Genomic DNA, 12,498 nt, shown 5'->3' on the forward strand with positions numbered 1-12,498 from the left:
AGTGTTCTTTGAAAGTTCAGAGATACAGTTTAGTGGATCTTGTTTGGGGATTACAGATTCCTTTAAGAATCTGGTGAAAGCTATGGACTCTTTCCAAAATACTTATGTATTAATATGAACAAACACGAAACAATTTTTAAAATTTTCAGAAGTTTCCAGACCCACCAAAGCCCAGAGATCCTGGTTAAGAACAGAATGGAATTCTGTTACTAATACTTTTGTGAATGAAAAAGAGTAGTTTTTCTGTGTATCTTGGTGTAATACAGATTTCTAAGTATCTCACAAAATGAGACTTTTATGACCAATAATTTTGGATTATCTGTGCTATATTAAGTGAAACACTGGTAACCATGCTGGTAAGAACTTGAAAGTAAGATGACTGACTACTAGTAAATAATCTGAAATGGCATTAGCCAGGGGTGTTTTAATTATGTAGTACTGAATGCTGCTCTATTATAAGCATATAGGAACTTTCAACATTTACCAGTAAGCAGCCAATAAGTCACATGTATCTCTATTTCATTTAGTGCTCAGTTTTATTTAAAGAATATCACCTTCAGGTACAGTATTTAGGAAAATAAGAACCATGTTCATGCAGGGTATGGCTTTGGGGAAAAGGGAAGACCTGCCTGCCTGCTGTCTACCTTTCTCCTCTCTCCTTTCTGCTGACTTGTCTCTTTCCCTGGGTGGATTGCTTTTTTTCCTCCCTTTTACTTAAGGTAAATGGGTGATCTTCACCTATCCCCATTGTTTCAGTAGCCATTGTAAATTGTAAATACGTAACTATGTATAACTTTTATATGACTTGGGAGGAGGTACTAGAAAACTCCATGCTGCCTGAAGTGTTTCTCACTTAAAAAATTGACCACTTTTGGAATTTTATTTCCTTTGTTTTTGTAAACCAAAATGATTATTTTTTTGTTCGCAAGGGTTGTACTAATGTTTATATTATGATTTTGTTTTAACTGCAGGACCGTGTATATGTACAACAAAATAATGTGGAGAATGTCTACAATTTGGGATTAATTATTTTCCGAGATCAAGTTGTACGCTATGGGTGTATTAGGGATCATCTCCGGCAAACGCTGTTGGATATGATTGCCAGGGAGCGGAAAGGAGAGGTCGTAGACCGGTATGACAGTCTTTCTACTCTTTGGGTTTCGGTTTTTAGTGGTTATATCCTGAGAATTGATTCACTGTCTTAATTTTAAGTTTGTCTAGCATGTTATGAAAATACTCAAAAACCTTATATAACAGTTAGCAAAATTAGCTAGATTTTAACTGAAAAGCACACATTTATTTTTAGAAGAAACCATCCTAAGCTTTTGTTTAATATATCTTTAAGAAGCAAATCAACCATTAATCTTTTTTGATTTTTTCCTGTATTTTTTAATGCTGACATTTTTGTTCTTCTTTTTTCCTATTTGATAACGTGTTTGTCTCTTTTGAGAGGCTTTTGGTTAGCATTTGTTTTTAATGTGTTTGAAGAAACAAATGTCGAACGTAGTCTAATAAGATGACCGAGAACTGTTGCGCCCCTTTTGTTAAGTCGTGTTCTGAGTTACGGCAGCATGAGGACAGCTAGAGATAAATAGCTATACAGTATGCTTTCCAACTGAAATCGCTCTAAATCCTTATGGTATACATTGGTTGCTTATGGGAGATTGAGCGCTTGCATTAAAGTTGTTCTGAAAGTCTTCCTAGCTACTTCTGTTGCATGTTTCACGTGAATCTTTAATGTGTTTTTATTATCAAGTGGTTTAACTTCTTTTGACAGAGGCGCAATAAGAAATGCTTGCCAGATGTTAATGATTTTAGGTCTCGAAGGACGATCAGTCTATGAAGAAGATTTTGAGGCTCCTTTTTTGGAAATGTCTGCAGAGTTTTTTCAGGTAATCAGTGAAGATATAAATACATACTTATAAGATGTTCTTAAGATTACCAAATACAGTTACTAATTTAAACACTTTGACCTTTTTGTCCTGAGGCCCATTGGGGAAAAGAGTGCAAATTTTATACCCTTCAGCACACCAACCCTACATGCTCACATTCCAGTGAAGGAGCTTATTGAAAATAAATTGAAGAGGTTGGACTTAAGACACATGATTTTTTTAAATTAATTTATTTTTTAATTGAAGGATAATGCTTTATAGGATTTTGTTGTTTGATGATTTTTTAAATTACATGCATATGAACTTCCCTAATGGTTCAGTGGTCGGGACTTCGCCTTCCAGAGCAGGGGTGTGGGGTCAGTCACTGGTCAGGCAGCTGATATCCCACATGCCTCTCTGCCAAAAAACAAAACATAAAACAGAAGCAGTGTTGTAACAAATTTAATTAAACCTTTAAAAATGGTCCCCATCAAAAAAAAAAAATTTAACAAATTTTATGTATAAAACATATAAACTTAGGAATAACCTTAAGTTTTATAATATTTATATGTTACTGTAATTTGCCATAAATTCATAGGCAGTACGTCACCAATGAAGTCTCATTATTCAGGCTTTTGGTAATTTACTAGTAAAATAAATATAGATTAGATAATAGGTATGATCCCATAGTGCACATATATGTCTTAAAAGCTATTGATGAGGAAATTATAAGATACAAATTTGCAGCTGTATATAAAACCCCAAACCAACCGAATGGCCGAAAGTAAGGATAAACTAGTACTGATTTGTAATGAAATAACAATGAGTACCATGACAGACGAGACAGTCTATAGGGTCATGGTAATTGGGCATTCTTCCTGAAAGCCTCAACCATCTGAGCAGTTTATAGTAGGAGCTTTGAGTACTGCTGAAGTAGACTCAGTAAAAACTTTACTGTTCAATTTCAGTAGTAAGCTTTTTAAAAATAAACAAGCAGAAAGTTACAGTTACTCTACAGTAGGTCATTTTTAAGAGCCATTGAACGTATATAAATGTGGGACTCCTGAAATTTTTCTGTCACTTACCAATAAAGAAACAAAACAAACATACTTGCACACTGCCGCCCACATCACCGTACCACCACCCCCGCCACAGTTTTTAAAAATCAGTTTGTAACCTATCAGAAAGATTTTTATGGCCTGTACTGATGAGCCTGAACATGCTTTATGAAATACTAATTTTATGATGTAGGAAACAGTCTTTATTTTCTGATAACGCAGCAACTACTTCTGGATATTTTTGACAGTGCTTTTACATTTGCATTTGTTTTAATTTCTTTCATTACAGTGTAGAAATAAAGTTGAAAATTGTCAGGTTTCCAAAATATATTACAGTGATATATGTATTAATGTAATAGTGAAGTGGTTGTCTCACCATGATTTTTGTTTGGTGTGATGATGGGTAGTCTTAGAGACTTTATTTCAAACTACTTTTTATTAAGAGAATGGAAAATACTATTAAATTTTTATATCATTTATATTAACATGTCTAATATTATGTAATTCTTAGATATATTTGTTAATTTTACTACTAGGTTAAAGTCAGTAGGGTCAGCATTTAAAATTTACTGAGATTTCTGTGTAAGACTGGTGTTAGCAGACAAGACTGATAGTTACTGAAAAGCTCTCTTTCTCAAACTTTATATATATTCCTTTGAGAGTAGGAGTAGGGTGGCAAGAGGACTTTAGTAACTACCAGTATGCCAGCAAAACTGTATGATAAATGGGATGAATCTTTTTAGGCATACTTTTACATTAAAACAAAGAGGAATTTTTCCCTCTCACTTGGGGTCAGATGCTTCATTCTACAGTTTGGACTTTTTACTGTCCTGTGCTTGCTTTGTACTGTCACTTGGGGTCAGATGCTTCATTCTGTAGTTTCAACTTTTACTGGCACGTGCTTGCTTTTTCTGCTATTCGGAATACACTGGCAAAGTTTGAAAAGCACTGCTTAAGGGTAGTATGTTAATTTAGTTGTATGTAATGCTTTAAAGGATATCGTTCTGATGATACGAGTATGTATAGACAGTATATAAAATGTAAATAGCTTGGGATATTTAGTTTGGTTTATGAGAAACTGTAGAAACCCAGTTGAAAGCAGAAACACATTTTGCTGCTTTGTTTAAAAAAAGAAAAAAATCATGCTTTTTGATTGCAGATGGAAAGCCAGAAATTTCTAGCAGAAAACAGTGCTTCAGTATATATAAAGAAAGTAGAAGCTAGAATTAATGAAGAAATAGAACGAGTGATGCACTGCCTTGACAAATCAACCGAAGAGCCAATTGTAAAGGTGGTTGAGAGGGAACTCATTTCCAAGCACATGAAAACTATAGTAGAAATGGAGAATTCGGGGCTAGTACATATGTTGAAAAATGGCAAGACAGAAGGTAAGTGTTAGCAATTGAAAAACAATTAAATTCTTGTAGGTCTTCCAGGTTCTTGGGTTTTTTTTTGTTTTTGTTTTTTCTTTTTTCTGTTGAACATTGTATCAGTTTTCAAGAAGTCATGATATTTGATTACTTTATCACTGTTGTTACTTTGATAGGATTTTACAGTAAAGCTTTACACTTAATAAGGTTTCTAGATGTTGCTAGTGGATTGAATAGCTTCTTTTTTCTCTCATCTTCAGTCTCCTCACTTTGTGTTTTTCTTAACCCAGAGATAAGTCTAATAATGTTGATGAGGCCGGTGAGCTCCTGACCTGCTCCTGTACTTTATTTTTATATGCCAGGGCATTTAGACATTTTTTTCATCCACACACTCCACAGTCTGAAGTTCCAGTCTTAAATTTTTGTGTGCATTCCTTTAGGGAGTTGGTTGTGATAAGGGTACCAAAAATACAAAAATTTACATGTTTTCCATGTTCACGTGTTTAGAGGAACTCTTAAGTTATAGACTGAAAAAGGAGAAAGGAGTATTGCTTACAAGTAAACATTTTGGAGATAACTAACATTTACTCTTTTTTTTTTTTTTTACTATTTACCTTATTTCCCTAAAGTGATACTTCTTGATGAATACCCTGGGACAAATTATGAAGAACAGTCATGTTGTCCTCATTCTTAATTTCTGAAGCTTTGCGTTACAACTATGACTTGCTAAGTCACTGATACTGTATTGAAAGGGCTTCCCAGGTAGTGCTACTGATGGAGAATCCGCCTGCCAGTGCAGGGGACATAAGAAGTGTGGGTTCCGTCCTGTGTCAGGGAAGATCCCGTGGACAGAGGAGCCTGGCGGACAGTCTGTGGGGGTGCGAAGAGTCAGGCACGGGTGAGAGTCGGAGCACATACAGTGCCTGGTATTAAAAAATAAATCTGGTGCTGGGTGAAGTCTTAGCCATATTTTAGCCACGTACTCATAAAAGAAATACATACTACCTATGACGTGTGACCCTACGGTGACTGCCTAGGTAGGGAGTGAAATAATGTTTAATAATTTAAAAGAGAGGAAGATGTAAAAGAAGGGAAAAGAAAGATGGTAGCAAGAGAGGTTGTTCCATTCTTCTTCTAGGGGAGTCTTTGTCTTGTATTTTCAGATGATTATGTTTCTATATATGTTTTAACTTCCGGAAAAGTTGTATGTAAATTTGTTGTCTTTATTAAGCTAAAGGAGGTTACTTTTTAAAAAACCCTTTGAGGGACTTCCCTAGTGGTCCAGTGGGTAAGATACCCAGCTCCCAATGCAGGGGACCTGGGTTCTATCCCTGGTCAGGGAACTAAATCCCACGTGCCACAACAGAGACCTGGAGACAGCCAAATAAATAAATGTTAAAAAAAAAAAAAAAAACCCTTTGATAAAGCTTTTCTGTAAAAGCAAAACAAAACTCATTTTTAAGGATATTTTCCAAAATAAGCTACTCCTGGATGTCCATTGTCTAAGTTGGGGATTGGCAAAATTTTTTTTTTCTAAAAGGAGAGAATAAATATTTTATGGGTGTGGACCATACAGTAAACCACCCATCTCTGCTATAATAGTGAGAAAGTAGGCATAGACAGTAACATAAATGAATAAACTTGTATTCCTATAAAACTTCAATTTTTACTTTTCAACCATTTAAAATGTGAAAAGCATTCTTATTTTGTGAACTGTATAATAACAAGCAGTGGGCTGTAGTTGTTCCATGGGCTATAGTTTGATGACCCAAATCTTAATGATCCCTGGCAGATTAGGACTTTATGTAAAGCAATTTTCCTTACTTAAACAGAATGAGAATCAATTTTCTAATGTATTGTTTAGTTACTGAGTTAATGCTTTCTTATTCATGTTTGGTGGGGGTGGCTAAGAGTGGGGAGATTAAATGGGCTTGAAGATTAAGAGGCTAGGAAATGTTTGATGGAGAGATTATTGAGCACACCTGAATTATAGTATCTGTAGCCTGCATGGAGACTTGTGTCAAAAGCATTAAGTATATCTAACACATGGCAACTGCTTAATAAGCACCTAAATGATAGAGTATCAGAATAGCCACTTACCATAGTTTCTATTTAGTGCTTAATGTTCTCAGCAAGTAAGCAGCTTTCTGTGATGCTAAATTAAACTTAAAAATCATGGCTTCAGTTTTCCTGGCTTTCCACTAGAAACCTAATTGCAAAATGTCTTAATTATGCTAGGACCTGCTCTTGAACAGTATGTAAAGAATACGTCAGAGACGCAACTTCACCATTATGAAGCCAAATGTTTTATAGATCAGAAAGGGAAAGTTTTTTCCCACCATGAGTGGAGGATTAGTTGGATTAATAGTGAAATGCATATAGCACTATGAAATTAAGTTCAGATAGTCTCATTTTACTGTTTAAGTATAAACAAATAATATTTAATTTCTTGCCACATAATTTTTCTTCTCTTTCACATTCTCCACTATGCCATCCATTTATTTACAGTGGATTACATACAATGAAATTTTATTAGATTATATACAGTTAAATATATAACAAAACTATAACAGCATAGGAACAAAGAAGACAAAGTTGGGAACTGTTTTGTTAGAGGTATTTGATAACAAAAGCTTACTGTAGTACATATCCATAAATTTCTGTTGCATTTGTAGTATTTAACATGGGCAACTTGGTTATAATTTATACCAAATGTGAGAAACTATAAGATTTGCTCCGTGTAGATTATTTTGGACGTATATTGTTGATGAGAATAGTTTGTCCAAAAACTTGGCTTTTGAAAGTCATTGAAACAAATTTTGAAGCCCTTCTTATAAAAGTTGCATTCATGTATTTTTAGGATCTAAATTGATCTTATAAATACAGACAAGGTGGGTAAGTTTTAGCCTGTCTGTCAGATCTGGCCCATTACCAGTTAGGCTGGAAAAAAAGTCAAAAGAGTAATATTTCATTACACATGAAAACTGTGTAAGTTTTAGATCTCAGTGTCTTTTTTTTTTTCCCATTTAATTTTTATTAGTTGGAGGCTAATTACTTTACAGTATTGTAGTGGTTTTTGTCATACACTGACATGAATCAGCCATGGATTTACATGTATTCCCCATCCCGATCTCCCCTCCCGCCTCTCTCCCCACCCCATCCCTCTGGGTCTTCCCAGTGCACCAGGCCCGAGCACTTGTCTCATGCATCCAACCTGGGCTGGTGATCTGTTTCACCATAGATAATATACATATTTCGATGTTGTTCTCTCAAAACATCCCACTCTCGCCTTCTCCCACAGAGTCCAAAAGTCTGTTCTGTACATCTGTGTCTCTTTTTGTGTTTTGCATATAGGGTTATTGTTACCATCTTTCTAAATTCCATATATATGGGTTAGTATACTGTAATGGTCTTTATCTTTCTGGCTTACTTCACTCTGTATAATGGGCTCCAGTTTCATCCATCTCATTAGAACTGATTCAAATGAATTCTTTTTAATGGCTGAATAATATTCCATGGTGTATATGTACCACAGCTTCCTAATCCATTCGTCTGCCGATGGGCATCTAGGTTGCTTCCATGTCCTGGCTATTATAAACAGTGCTGCGGTGAACATTGGGGTGCGAGTGTCTCTTTCAGTAGATCTCAGTGTCTTATGAATCAAGTCATTGGGTCATTGGAGTACAGTCATGACCCTTCGTTTCTGTATTAGCCATGGCTTCTTTGTGGCTACAATGGCAACATTGAGTAGTTGGAACAAAAACCATATGATCCACGGTTTAAAACATTTACTGTCTGATGCTTTATATAAAACAGCCCCGATCTAGAAAGTGCTGTTCTAACTCCATTTTTAAAAGTTCTCCATTTTAAAACCTTTTTGTATCATTGTAAAGTTTTGACACTGTACTCTTCCAGTAAGTTCTTATTTCAGAGATACATTAGATGTATCGAAAAGTAGTATCTTAACTCCATCTTTTATTTTTGTAAAAGGCAGTCTAGAGTCTTCATTCTAAATAAAAACAGTGTAGTGAGATAAGCCAATTTTTCAAATACATATATTGGCTTAGATCACCACCTGAAAAATATTAGGGATTGCTCCAAGAAAAATAGTAAAACATAGAAATTTATACTGTAAGTTTCACATGAATTTTACCATGATGTGTAATAAAATTTATTTCTTGCCACTACTGGCATTGAACTTTTGAGATAGACATGCTTCAAAATATCTGTAAGACTTTTCTTGGTTTTTTAAGTTCCTCGTTATTAACTGCCAGTTATACCACATTGATTTTTTTAATTGGACATGCCAAATTTAAAGTTATTCTTTTGATAGTTGTTTTGTAGTATTACTAGTTTCTAAGTTAGAATTATATTGGATAAATTATGTAGGAACCCAGAAGTTCAGTTTTCCTTTTTTGTGACTTGTCTCTTATGCTATTTGGACATCTCTTCCATGCAAACCAAAACTTGCTACAACTGTTTATTGATGCTTAGTATCTCATCTGTACCATGTATTTGGTAAGTTGCAATAATAACCATTAACTAGCTTTCCCCACTCCACCCCCATTTTGCTGGAGTTTTGTTTTGTTTTTTAGTAGTTTTTTAATGTGGTCTACAAATAGATCATAATGGAGCTTCTTTAAATATCACAAATGAACAGATTTTATTTTTTTCTTCTTAATCTTTAATGTAGCCAATTTGTATGTTCCTTCTGATTGCAGACCTTGCTTGCATGTACAAGTTATTTAGTCGTGTGCCAAATGGTTTGAAAACAATGTGTGAGTGTATGAGTTCCTATTTGAGGGAACAAGGTAAAGCCCTTGTTTCTGAGGAAGGAGAAGGAAAGAATCCGGTAGACTATATCCAGGTAAGTAAATACAGAAGATTCTATCATAAAGTAATTTTGATGTGCTAAAAAGATCACTTTTACAAAGTGATGTAGTATGTATTTTCACTGAACTGTTCCAGTGGTAGGTTAATATGTGTAATTATCATAAATATTTCAGGAATTTTGGAAAGCATGTATGTTTATATCAGGGAGCCAAACTCAGCCACTTCTTTATGAAGACCTTATTTAAATAGTGTCAAGAATGAAAGTTCTTTCTTCTTCTTTGTATGCCTTAGTGTTTATTTGCTCTCATGTGTTAGAAAAAAATAACTGTTTTAGTGACTTTTTGTTTCAAGATATTTTGCTTTCAAGCAGTACTACGAATATATTATGCTCTCAAATTTTTCGTGTTTTAGTATCAACAATCAGCTTTCTCTGTGTGTATTTTTAAAGCTGATTTTCTCAGGCTCACCCATTCAATCAAGATAGAGGAAGGTAGGGAGAAAGAGGGAAAAGGATCTTTGTTTCATCTTCAGTAGAGTAATACATAAATGGAAGATAGAATACATCTCTCACCACTGATGTTTTTAATACAGGCCTAGATATAGGCTTGAAAGTAACAACATAGAATCTGTAAGTTTAACCCTGAATGCACACATTTATTACTAATGAAATCAAAGATAAATGTGTAGTCACGCATGTATTGTTTATAGAAAAGTTACTAACATGTATCCTAAGTTTCTTTTTTCTTTTTTTATTTGGAAGGGCTTGTTGGATCTGAAGAGTAGGTTTGATCGCTTCCTCCAGGAATCGTTCAATAATGACAGGCTCTTTAAACAGACTATTGCGGGTGACTTTGAGTATTTTCTCAACCTCAACTCCAGGTCCCCTGAATACCTCTCATTATTTATTGATGATAAGCTGAAAAAGGGAGTCAAAGGGGTAAGTGTTAAAGCATTTGAAAGTACATTAAGTTTTATTTGTAGATGTAACATTAGGAAATAAAATATAAGATTAGACTATTTTGTAGATATAAAATTAAACAGCCTTTTGGGTTTCTTTGATGGCTCAGAAAGTAAAGAATCTGCCTCCAATGTGAAATACGTGAGTTCGATCCCTGGGTTGGGAAGATCCTCTGGAGAAGGGAATGGCAACCCACTCCAGCGTTCTTGTATGGAGAATCCCATGGACAGAGGAACCTGGCAGGCTACAGTCCATGGTGTCTGAAAGAGTTGGACAGGACTGAGCGACTGACACTTTGACTTTTCACTTTTGCTGTGCTTAAATGTGCACTGTGATATTTGAAAGGATTGTTTTAAGTGCTTGAAGTGGTCAGAAGTACTTTGACATTTCACGTAATGTGTCATTGGCGTCAGAAACAACCACACAGCCATAAACTTCAGATTGTGAGGGTTATGTATGTTTTAAGAGGTAATAAGAAACTAGAGAACAGCTATGCATTACACATAGAATATTGCTTACTCTTACCTGGTTCTGGAGGTTATCTATCCAATAGTACTTGAGTGTCAAGAATTTGAAGGCCTCGTCTAGAATAAATATCAGAAAATAGTTTGATAGCATATATGGAAGCTCAGTTTCAAGTGTTTATAATATATCTGGGATCTTGGAAGTGCAATATAGCACAGAAAACCAAAATAAGCAGATTGTGATTATGTGTAAATTGGTTTTGCTAACTTCATCTTGGGATTTGTGAGATGTTAGGGCAAAGCAGCCAGTAGGTAACAATAACAGAGAAACGGGGAAGATTACCAAGGACGCCGAATAGAAAAGACACATCTAAGTAGTCTTCCATAATTTTTAATATAAACTGAATACAACCTGCCACAGTATCATCTTGCCCTTGTTTAAAAGATTAGGGTCAGAGGCCTTTTTGCTTTGGGAAATATAACATATTGTTATGCTTCTGTTTGAACAATTTAGATTTTGAATGAGCTCATATAAAAATAACTGTCTTTTGGCCAATATGTTTTACAATGCAAGGGCACTGTAAAATTCTCTTATGTGATTAAAATTTAATTTCAGCTATTCTTAGTCATCCTTTAATCCAGCCATGTATCAACCTCTCCCTTTCAGAGTTAGCCCACTGGGGAGTGGAGCACCGTTCCAACTTCTGATTCATGCTGCACTAGTTGAGGATGTGAGAGCCGAGCTGTAGGAAGGGGGCTGGCCTTATTTTCTCACATTAGATCTCTTTTCTGACCTTGGTCAACCAGATATTTATGTTTGTTATTAGTGGTGTTTTAAAACCAAACTGTGATGCTGTTTTTGTAGAATTAAAGCTGTGTAATTGTTAAATTGTCTTCTAATTGATTTGCAGCTAACAGAACAAGAAGTAGAAACAATATTGGATAAGGCAATGGTCCTTTTTAGGTTTATGCAAGAAAAAGATGTATTTGAACGTTATTATAAGCAACACTTGGCCAGGAGACTTCTTACAAATAAAAGTGTTTCTGATGACTCTGAAAAAAATATGATTTCTAAGTTAAAGGTAAGGTATGCTTAGGATGGGATGGAGTGCCCTTAACTAATGTTTATCACATAATTGAGCACCGACAAACAAGTAATTGGGAAATAATTGATTTAAAATACTTGTTTCTGTAAATTAACAAAGCTAGATTTTGAGGGACTTGGGTTGTTGTTTTTTTTTTTTTTTTTTTTTTTAAGAGAAAGTTGTATTCAGAGATTTGTTCAAGTTCTGGGACATTCACAGTGTACTGGAATTTCTCTTGGTGATGCAGATACATTTATGACAATCTGGGGGAGGATCAGTACAAGGGAAGCAGTAAATGGAATATGACATACACTTCTGTTTCACAGAGTGTGATCCACAGGCCACCTATACCCATATCACCTAAGTGTTTCTTGTTAAAAACACAGAGTTCTGGGCCCTACCTTCAGTTGGGTTTATGGAAATCTAAGAGAGAGTCTGGAAATTTGCATTTTAAAATAAAATTCTTAGGTTATTAATGCCACTAAAGTTGGTGCCTACAGGCATAGAACAACTATTAGAAAGATTTAGAAAGGATGGCAGTAACATGGGAGAATTTGTATGTTTCCTCATAACAAAATCCATCATTTGTTTGTGTATATTTGTGTTTTTCTTCTACAGACTGAATGTGGATGTCAGTTCACATCAAAACTGGAAGGAATGTTTAGGGATATGAGCATCTCAAACACAACTATGGATGAGTTCAGGCAACATCTACAGGCCACTGGGGTGAGATTCTTCATTAATTTCTACTTATATAAAATTTTTTTATATGCAGTCTTTTGTAATAGGCATTTTCATCCATTTAGATAACTGAATTGCTGGTGTCATTTCTTTAAACGTCATTAGAGACGACATATGT

The 12,498-nt window shown here is 34.9% G+C and overlaps 1 protein-coding gene across 2 annotated transcripts in view; it reads left to right on the top strand.

The window, feature by feature from the left end:
- CUL3 (cullin 3) overlaps nt 1-12,498 on the top strand; it is a 97,878-nt gene that overhangs the window by 66,226 nt on the left and 19,154 nt on the right. For both annotated transcript variants that reach the window (XM_043444700.1, XM_043444701.1), the window contains 7 exons: nt 972-1,132; nt 1,778-1,892; nt 4,089-4,317; nt 9,021-9,166; nt 9,893-10,069; nt 11,466-11,636; nt 12,258-12,365. In XM_043444700.1, the coding sequence (XP_043300635.1) occupies nt 972-1,132; nt 1,778-1,892; nt 4,089-4,317; nt 9,021-9,166; nt 9,893-10,069; nt 11,466-11,636; nt 12,258-12,365 (1,107 nt within the window). The remainder of the gene's footprint in view (nt 1-971; nt 1,133-1,777; nt 1,893-4,088; nt 4,318-9,020; nt 9,167-9,892; nt 10,070-11,465; nt 11,637-12,257; nt 12,366-12,498) is intronic.

The sequence above is a fragment of the Cervus canadensis genome, chromosome 24 (assembly GCF_019320065.1).
Source record: "Cervus canadensis isolate Bull #8, Minnesota chromosome 24, ASM1932006v1, whole genome shotgun sequence".
In the NCBI taxonomy this organism is placed as follows: Eukaryota; Metazoa; Chordata; class Mammalia; order Artiodactyla; family Cervidae; genus Cervus; species Cervus canadensis.